The following is a 15987-nucleotide window of genomic DNA, read 5'->3' on the forward strand; positions in this document are numbered from 1 at the left end:
TGTATTTAACTCAGGCTAGTGTGTTGAGCTTGGGGCCTCATGAAGCCTATGTAACTCACACATCTCTTTATCTTACTCACCATGCCTGTGGGCACAGAAAACAAAAAATAACAAATTTTTCATTAAATTAGAAAGGATTGTTTTGTTTTCAAAGTTTTATTCTGTTTTCATAATAAAACACCATGGCCACAAGGAAAAGGGCTTTTTTTCTAGTGTGGCAGTTAATGTGTTAAGTTCCTATAGTTTACTTGTGATCACAAAAACATCACCAAATTTCTAAATAACGACCCCAAACACTACTAATAATACACATTGAAAAAATGTGGGCTAATGTGTATTTAAGAAAGATCGATAAAGAGAAGATAATTACCCAAGTTTCTGTGAATCAGTAAGTGATGGCAGTTGTGGGTCATGGTGGTTAAATCAAGGAGTAAAAGTTTGCAAAGTGAAAATTGTAAGGAGCAGCACCTTGTACCATAATACAGTTTAAAAACCAACAATAACAAATACAATGGATTCACTAAATGTTTTCATACCACATTGTTTATTGTGATGCATTTCTATAATTTTAATTTATTTTACAATGATGTATATTCACTTAGCCATTTTTTTCCAACCTGCTTATTCCAGTTCACAATTACAGGTGGCCAGGGCCAATCCCAGCAGCTCAGGGTACAAGGTGAGAACCAACCCTGGATAGGATGCCATTTCATCCCACACACACATCACCCACCATACACATGCCCTTACTGGGGCAGTATAGACATGCCAGTTAACCTAATGTGCCCATCCTTGGGATATGAAAGGAAACTGGAGTACTTGGAGAAAATTATTGCAGACATAGGGAGAACATGCAAACTTTATACAAACAGTGGCCCTGGATAGGAATCAATTTTTCTTTCATCGGTGTTATAATGAAATGGCATTGAACAAAACAACTTATTTGATGATCTGTTGTGTACATTTCCCATTGTGATAAAAAATGAAATCTACTGTCTTAATAAATTATTAAGTGAATAGTACATTATTAACTATAAGCACAATGTCATACAACAGATCTCTAGAACTTTTGTATGTTGCATGACTGAAATTCAGTACTCATTGAACAGCAACTTCCCATTTCCCCTCCCCCATCCTCTGGCAACCACCATTCTGCTTTTTATTTGGCTAATTTAGATACCTCATATAAGTGGAATCTTGTAGTATTTGTCCTTCTATTACTGGTTTATTTCACTCAACACGGTGCCCTCAGAATTCATCCATCTTGTGGCACATGACAGGTTTTCTTTTTTTTATGGCTGAATAATATTTTGTTGTTTGTATGTACCACATTTTTTAAATCCATTCATTCATCAGTGGACATTTAGGTTATTTCCACCTCTTGGCTATTATAAATAATGCTGTAGTGAACACAGGACTGCAAATGTCTCTTATAGACCTTGTTTTCAGTTCTTTTGGATAAATAAGTAGATTGCAGTATCATATGGTAGTTCTATTTTTAATTTTTTTAGGAACCTCTATACTGTTTTCCACAGCAGCTACACTATTTTACATTCCCACCAATAGTGCACAATTGTTACTAATATAATTTCTCCAAATCCTTACCAATACTTGTTATTTTCTTTCTATTAATATTTTCGTTTCTTTCCCTTTTTTTGGTAATGACCATCTTAATAGGTATGAGGTGATATCTCCGTGTGGGTTTGATTTTCATTTCCTTGATGATTAGTAATGATGAGCATTTTCACATACCTGTTGGCCATTTGTGTGTCTTCTTTGAAGAAATTTTTGTTCAAGTTCTTTGCCCATTTTTTAATTGGGCTATTCCTTTTTTGGTGCTATTGAGTGCTGTTAGTTTCTTATATATTTGGAAATTAACCTCTTATCAGATATTTAATTTGCAAATACTGTCTCCCATTCTGGAAGTTGCATTTTCACTGTGGTGATTGTGTCAAAGCTTTTCAGTTTGATGTTGTCCAATTCGTCTATCTTTGCTTTTGTTGCTTTTGGTGTCATACCCAAGAAATCATTTCCAAGACCAATATTATGAAGCCTTTTCCCTAGTTTTTGTTTGTTTTGGTATTTTTAAAATCATTTTTATAGCTTAAGGTCTTATATTGAAGTCTTTAATCCATTTTAAGCTAAGTTTTATATATGCTGTAAGGTAAGGGTTCAGTTTTATTTTCTTCCATGTGGACATTCAGTTTTCCCAACACCATTTGTTGGGAAAACTGAGAGCCTATCCTTTCTCTATTTTGTAGTTTTGGCTCCCTTGATGAAGATCATACACCTCCATTTCTTTGGGATCGGTTCCTGGAGATTTATTTTGCTCTTTGTTTGGGCATGTTTCCCTGTTTCTTTATGTGTCTCATAACTTTGTATTGAGAGCCATGCATTTGAAAAAATAGCCACCTCTTCCAGTCTTTATGGACTGGCTTCATTACAAGGAAAGACCCTCACCAATCAGCCTGGCTAAGATTCTGGACACCCTTTTGGGTGTCCAGATTTCTGAAACCTTTTTGGTGGGGAGAATTTGACTTCTATGGGCCTGTACATATAATTTCTTTTCTTTTTTTTTAATCATATAATTTCTTAATTAGCGAGGCTTGCTAGTTTCTTTTTCAGGAGCTTTGTAATCTCTTGCTTCTTTTGATGCCTGTTTGCAGCACTGCAGATTTTCTGGTTCTGTAGCAGCAAGCTGTCCTGCTTTCCCCATTCTCAGTGGCCAACCAGGCATCCAAAGTATGCTGGCTTCTTCAGCACCCCAATTAACAGATACCAGATAAACAGATACCAATCCCTTCGGCAATCCTCAGAAGGGCCAGCATGCTGGTTGCACATTTCATTCCTTTCCTTTCCTTCTAAAGGAGAAGCCTCAAGTTGTGTGCTTTCTCTTGATCACACTGAGCTATACCATCCACAGGAAACTGTCCCCTGCTCTTTTTTGTTTGCAGTAGCTCCAGATATCCAAACTGTGCTGGTTCTGTCAGCATTCCAAGTGAGGTGAAATAAAAACCAGCCCTTTGGGCAGCCCTCTGAAAATCCAGAATGTTGCACCCACACTCCTCTCGTCTTTACCCCGAGGGAGATGATGTGATCTGGAATGTTTTCTTCTGGCACAGAGCTGTGTCCACCTGGGGGAGGGGCTGTTGTAGGTAAAGTGAAATTGTTCTTCTGTATTTCAATGTGGCTGTTATTGGCTTTGTGCTTACCTGGTTTACTGCAGCTTCTTAATTGGATTCTGGAATTCTCAAAGAGGTATTTTGGACTGTATATTATCGTTAAATCAATGCATCTGTTAGGAAATGAGGGCTGGGACTTCCTGTTCTGCCATCTTGCTGATGTTACCTCAGATTTCTTTTTTATCAATCTTTTTTTTTTTTTTTTTTTTTTTTGAGACAGAGTCTCGCTTTGTTGCCCAGGCTAGAGTGAGTGCCGTGGCGTCAGCCTAGCTCACAGCAACCTCAAACTCCTGGGCTCGAGTGATCCTTCTGCCTCAGCCTCCCGGGTAGCTGGGACTACAGGCATGCGCCACCATGCCCGGCTAACTTTTTTTGTATATATATCAGTTGGCCAATTAATTTCTTTCTATTTATAGTAGAGACGGGGTCTCACTCTTGCTCAGGCTGGTTTTGAACTCCTGACCTTGAGCAATCCGCCCGCCTCGGCCTCCCAAGAGCTAGGATTACAGGCGTGAGCCACAGCACCCGGCCTAAGAGTTTTTAATTACAATTTTTTATTGTGAAAAACTTACTATGGCAGAAATGGGCTTGAATGTTCTTGTGTATTTGAGTATTTATAAGCAAATCTATAGTCCAACATTATTATGGCAGAAATTCCGGTTGATTTATGGAAATGTAAAGATTTTTTTCAAAGTTTTGGTGTAAAAAATGACAAATTCATTTCATTATGGAATAGCTATGCTTTCATTCCAATGACTTCCAGAGAAAGTGCAAGCGGAGCCCTTACAGACTGGCATTAGCCTCTTGGGCCAGTGTGGTAGCACGGTTTATCTTCTTGCTGTACTGACTTGCTCTGTTGTTCTGAATTCCCTGATACCACTTGTTATACATAAACATTTATGTTCTTCAGCCTGTCTGAAAGAACCATGGCATTAATGAACATCAAAAGGCAAAGTTTTCCTGAGTTTGCTGATCTATACATATGATAAGACCTTTTTAAGAGATCTCTAATTCATAACTTGCTTTGTAACTTTTCAGTAAAACTGGACCTCCATGAACCTCTCCAGGAGATTTTATGTGCCAGAGGGTTCACACACTTATTTAAAAGCAGCACAGACCTACTGAGCAAAAACAAGTAAAATGGGCACAGTGGCCTGGCATTTCTCATTTTGCAAGATGTCATAGGCCCTGGCAACTTCAGACCTTTAAAATCATGTGTGAACTTCATATATTTTAGTGAGATTTTGGTAAGGCCATCACTGGAAAATCTAGTGATAACCACGATGACCTGGATCAATCCTGGAGCTAATCTGGGAAAACTCTGGGCATTGAGTTTTCTTCCTGGAGTAAGACTTAGGTGTTTGTAGCTGGCTGGAAATTGAATTAATTTCCTATCTGTTCTTTTAGGAAACTATTTAATATACTGGGTAAAGTAATTCTGGATCAAATTCAAGCATTGCTGCTTATTATCCATATGACCTTGGATGAGTTTTGTAACCTCCCTGTGCTTCAGTTTTTCCATCTATAATATAGGGAAATTATAATGCCCATTTCAAACAGTTGTGGTGGGGATTAAATAAGATAATGCAAGTAAAGTACTGGAATGGTGCTCATGTTGTATCTGCAGTATTGCTGTGTACAGTGGTTACAAACTGGCAGTCCCAAGGTAGGAGTATCAGAAGCAAAAGCAAAATCAGGCACAAAAGATAGATGATGGGAGAATGGGTGAGTACAGCTTCAGATAAAGGGCAAATAGAAAGGGATGTTACAAGCCTAAGTGAGTAGAATGTGGTAGTTGAAGTCTTTTGAGCAAAACTCAGGTCAAAGAAAGTACAGACCTAAAATGCTTTTGTGGGAAAAAGTTTTTTCTTAGCAGTAACCAAGTAAAAGTAAATTAAGATAACAATGAATTATTGTAGGGTGGCAATGATTACTTAGGATAACTAAAGCCTGTTTTGGCAGAAGTTTGGGAAAATAGTAAGGTCATACCCTACTAATAGAAGTATAAATCGGAGTCGTTTTTTTTGGGAGAACTAATTGCAAAATAAGTTAAAGGTGTTAAATATGCATGTTCTAAATTGCTCTTTGATTGTATTTTTATGTCTTTTTACTATTGAAAAGCAAATTAAATTTACGATAGGAAGTTGCTAAATGAATGACGACGATCTGGACACTCTTATGGATATGCAAGTTGAAAATCATTCACTAGTTGACCACATAAATCCATGTCTTTATACTGTTTCTATGACTAGTCTATTAGTTGAGCTCTGTAGAAAGGAATCCTCTTTATTCATGAAGAAAAGTTGACTCAGGCCTTACTATAGAATAAGAGAGCCTGAATTCTATATGAGTTCTTATGTTGTGATGTAATGCCTTTCTTGAGTGTGGAGAGAGCATTTTTGTTGCTTTATAATATTGCTATTGGCAAGCCCATTACTGCTGTATAATAACAATACTGAAGTAATGCAGTTAAAGTTTCATGATTTCTTAAATTAAGCATAGAATTTAGAGTTATAACATTTAAATTCTTCAAATATAAACTATATGTGGTATTTTTGCAGATGGTGAAAAACAAAAATTAATAATATGACATTTCACATATCAAATTGGCAAATAATTTTTGCAGCTTTATTGAGGCATAATTGACATATAATAAACAGCACACAGTATCTCAGTTTAATCAGTTTTGACATGTTTATATACCTGTGAAATGAATGTTTCCATTTCTCCAAAAGTTTTCTCATGCCCTTTTGCAATCTATCACTCTCAGCAGCCCCACCCCAGGCAACCACTGACCTGCTTTCTGTCACTGTTGATAACTGGTAAAGACTTTTTAATAATAATGTATAACACCAAAATAGGAAACAAGATACTTTCATATATTTCTGTGGGAGTGTGAAATTGGTACAACTTCTTTGGAGGGCAATTTGTTAGTGTCAAAAAACCTAATATACATATTTTTTGAACTAGCAATTCTGCTTCTAACTTGAGAAAATAAATTTTCATGTGAATAAGGATTTAATTACAAGAATGTTCATCACTGTGTTATTGCAAAACCATGGAAATAAATTAGATGTCCAACAAAGTGGAATTGTTTAAAGAAGCAGTTCATATAATGAAATATTATGCTTTTAAAATTAGTAGAAGTATATAAACAAAAACAAGATCATGTGGTATTTTTGTGTTTTAACTTGTTTTTTCAAGTTAACAACAACTAGAAAGTGCAGAGATGAAAAAGGATGAAAAGCATATCTTTAAAGCAAAAGGTTGAAAGTAGTTTCCTCTGGCTGGTGAGATCTATCTGTATTTTTTCTAATACATATGCTTTCTTTTAAAAATTATGGATATGGCTTCCTGATTATAAAAACTAACACTTGTTAATGCCGGGAATATGAAAACTAGTACAAAGACATAAAGAAAATACATAATTGATTGAAATATAGTGGTCTCTTGGTATCCTCGGGAAATCAGTTCTGGGACCCCCCCCCCCCCGCAGATACCAGAATTTGTGGATGTTCAAGTCTCTAATAGAAAATGGCATAGTATTTTGTATAATGTGTGTGCTTCCTCTATTTTGAATCATCTCTCTATTATTTATAATACCTACTACAGTGTAAATGCTGTGTAAATAGTTGTTATACTGTATTTTTAACTTTGCATTATTTCTTACTCTATTGTTATTTTTTAGTTTTCATTTTTTCAAATGTTTTTTGTCTGCTGTTGGTTGAATCTGCAAATGTGGAAACTGTGGATATGGAGAACCAAAAAGCTATTTAAACTATTTTTTTAAAAAAACTTACAGAACTTGTATGCTTTAATGGCTTCAAGATAAAGTTCCCTGAAACTTGGTCCCTGCATGCCTCCACCTGAACTTTTGCAATTTCCACTTCCTCTTCAAGCTCTGGTGGTAAGGCATGGCCTGAGGTTTCCTGGAACACAGTCTCTTGCCCTTGCTCCTGCCATGTATTTGCCTTCAGTCCTCTTCTTGGCTAAATTCTCCTCATCCCCTGAAATTGACTGTCAGTGTTGTCTCCAACAAGCATTCCCTGAGCTTCTAGTGTTTCTCCTTTCCCATTCCCACTGCTCTCTAGTGAGTCCCCTACCACATTGTATTATCCATTTTCATTTTGCTATCTTAATAGACTGAGCATGACTTGGAGTTAGGAAAGTAATGGTTGGCACAATGCCTGGAACGTAGCAATAAGGGCTTAACCAAGAGAGAGAGAATATGAATGTGTGTGTGTGTGTGTAACTGGGCAATAGAAGTAAAGATGTGGGATCAAAAAGTCCTGAGATATTGGAAGAAGTGTGAATATATCTTTATGATTGAAGCATTGAAGTCTTCCTGAAGAATTTGGTAGAGAGGATAGAGACCTAAATAGAATACAGATTAAAGGCTTTCTATGTCAACCTAAGGAGTTGGATTCTATTGTGTAATTGATAAGCTGTAGAAGGACTTTTAAGTAAAAGAATGGTCTCGCCTTGGCAAGATGATGATGGAATAGGAAGCCATGGTCCTCCTTCCCCTCATGAACACATCAATTCAATGATAATTCATGGACAGATTACCTTTGTGAGAAATCCAGAAACTAATTAAGAGGCTCCTACATGCCAGGTGAGCACAAAATCAGCCGTGTCTTAACTGTTAGGGAAATTTGAGTTACACTTATACCATAATTCTTATTCCCAGCACAGTGACATACAGAGTGAGACAATCCCCCCGCCCCCAGCTCCCAGCTGCTTTCTCCCTGGGAAGAGAAAGTTGCATGTACTATGAATCCAATGCCGCAGCTTTTTTGGGAACTACCCAGAGGACTGACTTCTATCTAGACTGTCTCAGAGTGCTGATGGGACATGGCATACTCTAGTAACTCAGAGCTGGCCTCACCATAGCCACCCTCCCAGCCCAACACAGAGCTAACAGATGAAAAGCTTCAGTTCTCAGCTTCTTCCTGGGGAGATGAAGAGGTGCATACTGTCTCCAACAAACGAACTTATCTGGGGGCTACCTGAAGAATTGGCTTCAGTCTTGTTTGTCTTAGAGTGCTGATGTGACTGGGTTACTATAGATACCTGAGGAGTGCCAAGAACAAAGAAAGTGGTTTAGACTAGCACAGAAGTTTGAGAGGCCCCCAGAATCTCTGGCCAAGCTGATTGGTGATGGTCTTCTCCAGTGTGAGGCAATCTGTGAAGACCAGGAGAGATGGTTCTTTTGTCTTCTGTGTAGACAACACAGAGAATCAAGGATAGTGAAGAAATAGGAATATTTGTAAGCAAAGGAATGAGATAAATTTCCAGAAACTGACACTAATGAAATGGAGATATGTGACTTACTTGACAGGGAATTGAAAATAATTCTTATGAAAATTCTGACTGAGGTCAGGAGAATAATGCATGAACAAAATGAGAATTTCAACACAGAGAGAGAAAACTTTAAAAAGTACCAAACAGAAATCATGGAGCTGAAGAATATAATAACTGAACTGAAAAATATACTAGAAGGGTTCAGTAGTATACAAGATTAAGAAGAAGAAAGGATCAGTAAACTCGAAGACAGGTCATTGGAAAGTACTCATTCAAAGGAGAATGGGCTAGCCTCCAGTGTTTACCAAAATGTCAGCTGTTATTAATGTTCTGTAAAAGGTTTGGCTCTGAAATAAAGTTGGGAAATCCTGGGTTAAACTAAGTTGAATAGATTTCTGCTGTTTAGGCTTCTTAGAGTCTTTACTACGCTAATATGCATTTTTAATTCCCCTAAAGAGGTGTATATGATCTAATTTGCATTATTTTCCAGATTTATTTATCATGGAACCCTTTTATTTAGAAACTATGTTATAGAACACATTTTGGGAAATGTACACTGGGGAGCTGAGTAGTAGTGAAACCTTTTAGTGATTGTTATAGTAGCCCAGTTGAAGGCTGACTTAGAAGGTTAATCGCAGGAGAGGAAGGGGCAAGAGCAAAGGAATTAAGTTGTGTCTCTCAGAGCTCATTCTGTACAAGTGGTGACTTATCAATAATTTTAAAAGATAGTATGATTTGAGGGTTATTAATATCTGATCAAAAGACATTAGAACAAGCAGTTTGAAATATGGTTTGAAACTTCTCTGACACAAATAATAGTTAAAGGGACTCCACCAATTGATGACATAGCCCCTGGCTCGCTCCTCTTGATTTCAGAACCTGGCCATTTAGGGATGGGGAACCTGAGGCCTCAAGGCCACATGTGGACCTTCAGATCCCCAAGTGTGGCCCCTTGACCAAATCCAAACTTTACAGAACATATCCCTTTATTAAAAGGATTTCTTCTGTATAATTTGGATTCAGGGTCAAAAGGCCTGGACTTTGGATCTAAAGGATCCTTTGGACTAAAGGATCCAGAAGGCCACATGTGGCCCCAAGACCACAGGTTCCCCACCCCATGATAGAATGGACAAATTCTAGAGAAGTTTGACCAGCATGATATCTGCTTGGTTATGGGTTAATCAGAGATGGTTGCCAGGAGTGTAGGTTGGGTAACGAGCAGATAGTTGGTGATACTATTTATATAATCTAAGCAAAATGGGACATTGCTAGTATTGGAAAGAAGATATCCTGTACTTTTTGACATGTTCATGAGTTAGAGTTGTCTGTGGGACATCCTTGTGAAGAGGAGAAGACCATTAAACCATTGGTTATGTGGGTTTGTACCTCTGAAGAAATTTGGACTGATCATTTTACCTTCTATGCCTCAATTGCTGCTTATGTTGAGGGTTTCATGCCTCTTTTATGAGATATAAAATTTATATTGCAGGGTGAAGACAGTGTGCAGTTTCAATCTTCTTCCCCATTGTACTTCCACATATCAGTTTCCCCGTCCTCCCACAGCTTCCCTACTCAGTACACACAAATTCCAATGAAATCACTTTTGTGGATTTTTTTTTTAACTTCTGATTTTGGCAATACTGAAACATGTTATTCACCTCTAGATAGAAGCTGTAATTGCCTCTGCAGATATGAGGAAGATGCTTGATTAGCAGTGTTACTACATCAAGTGAAGCCATTGAGTTAATAATGCTATAACATATTTCTATTCTGTTATTTTAAATATAATAACAATGTTCCTTCATTTTATTTATAGCTCCAAAAGGAATTCTTCATTTGTCTCCTGATGTTTATCAAGAGATGGAAGCCAGCCGCCACAAAGTAATCTCTGGCACTACTCTAGGCTATTTGTCACCCAAAGATATGAACCAACCTTCAAGCTCTTTCTTCAGTATATCTCCTACATCAAATAGTTCAGCTACAATTGCCAGGGAACTCCTTATGAATGGAACATCTCCTACAGCTGAAGCCATAGGTTTAAAAGGAAGTTCTCCTACTCCCCCTTGTTCTCCAGTACAACCTTCAAAACAACTGGAATATTTAGCAAGGATTCAAGGCTTTCAGGTATGAATTAAAAGCAAAAACAAAAAAAAAAACAAGACAATTCATTAGCCCCAGATCCTTCATCTCTATCCATCATAAGGCTCATTTTGCCCCCTAGTGTGGCCTCTGTGCCACTTACATTATACGTTATTTAGGAACATAAAGGACAGAAAAGAGCGAGCCATATGCACATGACTCATTTCCTCTTATTTTTGGTCTATCCAGTAATTCTTTTGCTGCCTGATTCTCCTCCATTTTCCTTCTTCTTTTTTTTAAAAACATTTTTCATACTCTGCACTGTCTTCCATTTGGTCTTGATTGGGTGCATCTATCTCCTCACTCTGTCTTCCACAAATAAAAATCTGCCTTCAGACATGTGGTGTTAGTATTTTGCACTCAGTTCCCTCTCTTTTTACATTAGGGTTGAGTTTTTCTAATGATGATTTTACTTTCATAGCAGTTTTGAATTTGGCATTCTGTTGTTAGTAATGATTCAGGTACACCATTAAGATACAACATCCTAGAAATATGTTACCTTAGGAGTTAATTAAACATGATATTTGAAGAATAATGAAATGCATTCTAGTTGTTTGATGCATAACAATATGTATTTGTTTTACTAGATCATGTTTTGAACCGACTAGTTAGAATAGCACCTGCCTCACATGGTATCAACAATTCTATTTCACTGGGTAGTCTAACATTAGCTTATAGTTTAACTTGTTGTGTATGTGAATTTAGGGATGGAGACTTACTTTTTTTTTTTTTCCTATTTATTCTTTGTTTCCTTTTTGAAAAATCCCCACAAAAACCCACACTCCTTTATGGATAGATCAGAGCTTTTAAAAGAATTGTTAACTATAGGAAGGGGAAATATCTATGTCCTGATTTCTTAGTTGCCTCGAAAAATCATGTACTGAACTGTAACTGCTAACTTGACTGGATGAACTACAGCTTGCTTGTATGTAGAAAGAGCGTATTGCTCTCTCAGATTTCACTGTTTCATCCCCTTTTCCATCTTAGTCTTACTTCTTAAGACCAAAAACTGTAATTTCCTCTAGAAATGCTCTAGAAAAATCTGTATTGTGTAGAATGATCATGTATTTATAAAAATTTTTACAAGTTTAGATTATAAAATAAGAAAGAAGGCCATGTGTTTGGGGGGTATTTTGCATGTTTGTTCACCCTCCCCCTTCACAGAACCCTTCTGATCCTTCTGATTCAAACTATTGCCAGGTAGTCATTAGTGTTTTTCATTGGATTATTGATATGAAATTAAAGAAGCTGTTACCAATTATTGGCTCTGTCATCTGAAATTTTAACCACTTAATGGAAAATTATAATTTTAGAATTTGTTTTTGTTGTTCACTTTAAGAATCACAATAAATAACTTTTAAAAAAAGATCATGATTCATATAGTTAAAGTATTGGAAAAAAGCTAAGTAATTTTTAGTTCTATCCATAATCTGCATAAGATGAATTAGAAATAAATTGTGATAAAAAGAAATTCACTGCATATTTACAAATCTAGTTGTTTAGAAATATATGAGAGTAACACTGCGTTTTTATAGAATCAAAGCACAAATTGCATTCAGGCTCTGAATTGATTTTTTGCTTGGAGATGTTATTTATTAGATGTAATTTTGCTGCCAGAAGAACTTCTTAATTTTTTTAAATTTGCTCTTATTTGTTAGTTCTTGGCAATGAAAATAATTATAATTTTAATATATCTTCACTTCAGCCACCATGTAGAGTCTGCTTCCCCCATTATTGGGCTGACTGCTTAGACCTTTTTTAAAAGCTTATGCTGAAAAAATAGAATCTTATTTAAGGACAAGTTAAACATTTCCAAATCTGTGTATTGTGATTTTTACATACTAATGAATATAAACAGATAGTATTAAAACATTACTGTGCTTCTTTGGTTGAATGAGCTGGTATTGATGTGAAATATCATGTCACTGATGGACCACAAACTGCAGCTGAGCAGTGAACACAATCTCTGTGGGAATGGTTTAGTGTCCTGTCACATGCTAGACCCGTCTTCATAATGTCGCAGTGGAAGGTTCTTTGTGGTTTAGAGTTTCAAAGCCTATTTCTTTATAGGTAACTTTCTCAGGTCTATTTACCTGGTAGAAAAACATGTGGATTATTTCTATTTCTTAAATGTTTTAATTGGACTGTAGTTTAGAAATTATAGGACCAGCTTGTTATGGATCATGTGCTATTCTGTTACTTTTATCTCTGGAACTTAAAAACAATAAATTCTTTTTCTGTGTTTCTAGGTTAGTACTTTTTTATTTTATTGCACACTGAATAGATATTATTGCTTATTGAATATTGTGTAAACCCTTCTTTGGCCTTTCTTGTCCATTGCAATTTGATTTAAGCCTAGCAGAGCCATTATATGTGACAGCTATATGTATTACAAAGCAAAAATATGTGAGTGTATTGAGAATGAAGTTGTTAATTTTTTTAACTACCCAGTCTTCAATTTGAATTTGTAAATTGCAAAAAGCTAATTTGCTCACCAGAATGTAGGTGTCAAACTCACATCCTTTTGTTTAAATATACAAAATAAGTAAAATTATTATACAGTTAAAGTTAATAATAAAGCTGACTTCATAGAGCAGAATGTGACTAAACACTTATATGTTCTCAGCAGTACTTTTATTTTTGCATGGATTCACCTAAAATTTTTATCATGTTTTAGAATCAAGCCTTTTGGATTTATATCAGAAGTTCTAACAAACAAAGCTTCTTTCTTTGAAATTTTATGAGTGCATTTTAATCATCTTCTTTTAGAACTTGAATGTTCTTATTGATTTATTATTTTTTAGAAAAGAAAGTTTTATGTCAATAGTTCTATGAACCTCAGACTTTGTCCAGCCCAGTCTGTCTACATCCATAACTTCTACAAAAATGTGATTTTTTTATAAATTACAAATTTATAAAATGATAAAAACTCCTTCAAAACTGTAGTTATACCACAGTGTTTCAGAGTTCCTTGTTGTATACTTTGATGCTCTTTAATTATAATGCCAAAATGTTTCAAATAATTCAACTTAAAAAAATTATTATGGAAAAGACATTCTTGAAAGTCTATTTGAGCTGAAGTAAAAGATTTTATGTTGTACTTTATATTATTCTAAGTTTTTACATCTTTAATATGCTTTTCTGTACTAATTATATTAGAAATCTCTTTTTATAACTAAATATAAACAGTTCCCTTGTTTAAAGGAGTCATTAAAATTATTAGATTGGAAATGAAAATGAATTCTTTTAGTAGATTATCCTTTCTAGATGGATTTAATTTCAGTTTGCCATTCTGTGCCCTCCCTGTGATCACCATCCATTGAGCAGTGTTGTTTGTGAGATCTTTAGAGTAAAATATGACAAACTTAGGTTTTTTCCTCACATAAATAATATAAAGAAGCCCTTGGTGTTTTAGTTAAACTATGATTAATTTTCCAAAAGCAAGGAATGTTTTATAGAGGGGTGTTTCATTTTTGTGAGTTGTATGTTGGTGCCATTTCCAGCAAGATGAGACTGTCTACTTAAATTAAAAACTTTCTTTTCAAATATAATTCACACTTAATGCATTCAACTGATATGTCTCTTTTCATGGAGTTTAATATGATTATAGAATGCTTCTTTTATAGTTATAGGCTTTTTTTAGGTATTTATTTTTAACAATATGACTTTAGTATAGGTTACATCGAGATGGGGCCAGTGGGGATGGGGTGAGGGTGAATGGGCTCTCTGAGAATCTGAGAATAAACCATTTTCCTTTCTCTTTAGTCTCATCTTTCCTATACCTCATGTTTTATAATCCATATATTCATTATCAAAGTGGCTATTTTCAGCAATGTTTTGTTTGTTTTAAGAATGAAGTATCCATTTTTTTTTAAAGACCAATATAAATATAACTTTGTAGATTTCCAACAGGAGAATATGGAGAAAGAAATCATGCATATACATATACATCCACACTTTGAAATAGCATTGTTCCTCGGTATCCACAGGGGATTGGTTCTAGGACCTCCCCCCGTGGATGCCCAAATCCTTTATGTAAATACTACACCATTTATATTAATATATAAATGGTGTAGTATTTACATACAACTTATGCATATCCTTCCTTATACTTTAAATCATCTCTGGAGTGCTTATAATATCTAATACAGTGGAAATGTTATATAAATAATTGTTATAATATATTGCTTTTTTATTAATATTATTTTTTATTGTTGTTTTAATTTTTAATCTGCAGAGGTGTAACCTGTGGATACAGAGGGCTGACTTTATGTTTTTTCCTTCATTTAAAATTTGTCCTTGAAACAGAACCTATTTTGTCACCTCTGAGTCCAAATTTTCATCTAGATTGTTAAACAAATAGTATAAAATGATAAGAGATTACTTAGACTACAATGAGCAAAAAAAGCACATTTGTGGGTTTGGTCAGCAGATGCTGCTCTGATTTGTAGTTACTCCTTTAAAAATCCCTCTCCAATTTGACCTCTACTACTTTCCAAGAACCCTGGAAAGATTAGGTATGTATTTGAACTTTCCTAAAGGCTTGACCTTTCTATAATGACCCTAAAACTCAGGTTTGTTCTTCAAATAGGCAGGCCAAGGTCATGCAGTTTGACCTATCGGGTCTTTTATCTTTAGACTTTGATATGCTGGCCAAACCCTAAGGGATATGAAAACTGTTTATCACATAACTGTATTTCCATTAAAAACCAGTGTAATTATATATGACCTCATTTTGCTGAAATTCTAAACTCTGTAAAGAAAAATACTGTTTGGAAAAAGAAATCCTGTTGCATATAAAAAATAACCATGATGAGTAACAGTAATTCAGGTAAGAATCAAGCTGGCCTTGAGTATAATAGTTCATTATTACTACTATACTGGACTATTAATCTGGACTCCCCCCTCCCCAAGTCACTATGGTATATAACTACAGACAAAAACACTCATTTTGAGCCTTGATGCACCAGCACATATGTAGTAAGACACAAGGTATTTCAAAGGAAATGTATTTTACAAACACATAAGAACTGTTCTTACCACAGAAACTGTTACATGAATCTGAAATGAGCCACCATGGTGCAGAAAAAAATGGCTGTCATTTGTCATTCCCAAGTAGGACTATCTGTCACTTTTTCTGTTTGTATCAGAAAAGATTTCAAATCAACATGAAAATTCTATTTGGAATTATTTGCAAATCAAATCTTTAAAAAATTGTTTTTCATCCAAATGTAGATTATATTTCCTTTTGCTAGAAAAGATTGGCAATGATGTGATTTTTACCTAATGACATAAAATTCATTGTAGTACCCATCAGGTGCCAGCAGCTAAACCTAAACTGATTCTAAGTCATGTTGAAATG

The 15987-nt window shown here is 35.4% G+C and overlaps 1 protein-coding gene across 11 annotated transcripts in view; it reads left to right on the top strand.

The window, feature by feature from the left end:
- Window positions 1–15987, top strand: part of STAU2 (staufen double-stranded RNA binding protein 2) — a 311803-nt gene that overhangs the window by 170555 nt on the left and 125261 nt on the right. For all 11 annotated transcript variants that reach the window (XM_012735372.2, XM_076005212.1, XM_012735371.3 and 8 more), the window contains one exon: window positions 10303–10610. In XM_012735372.2, coding sequence (XP_012590826.1) covers window positions 10303–10610 — 308 coding nt within the window. The remainder of the gene's footprint in view (window positions 1–10302; window positions 10611–15987) is intronic.

The sequence above is a fragment of the Microcebus murinus genome, chromosome 7 (assembly GCF_040939455.1).
Source record: "Microcebus murinus isolate Inina chromosome 7, M.murinus_Inina_mat1.0, whole genome shotgun sequence".
Taxonomy (NCBI): domain Eukaryota; kingdom Metazoa; phylum Chordata; class Mammalia; order Primates; family Cheirogaleidae; genus Microcebus; species Microcebus murinus.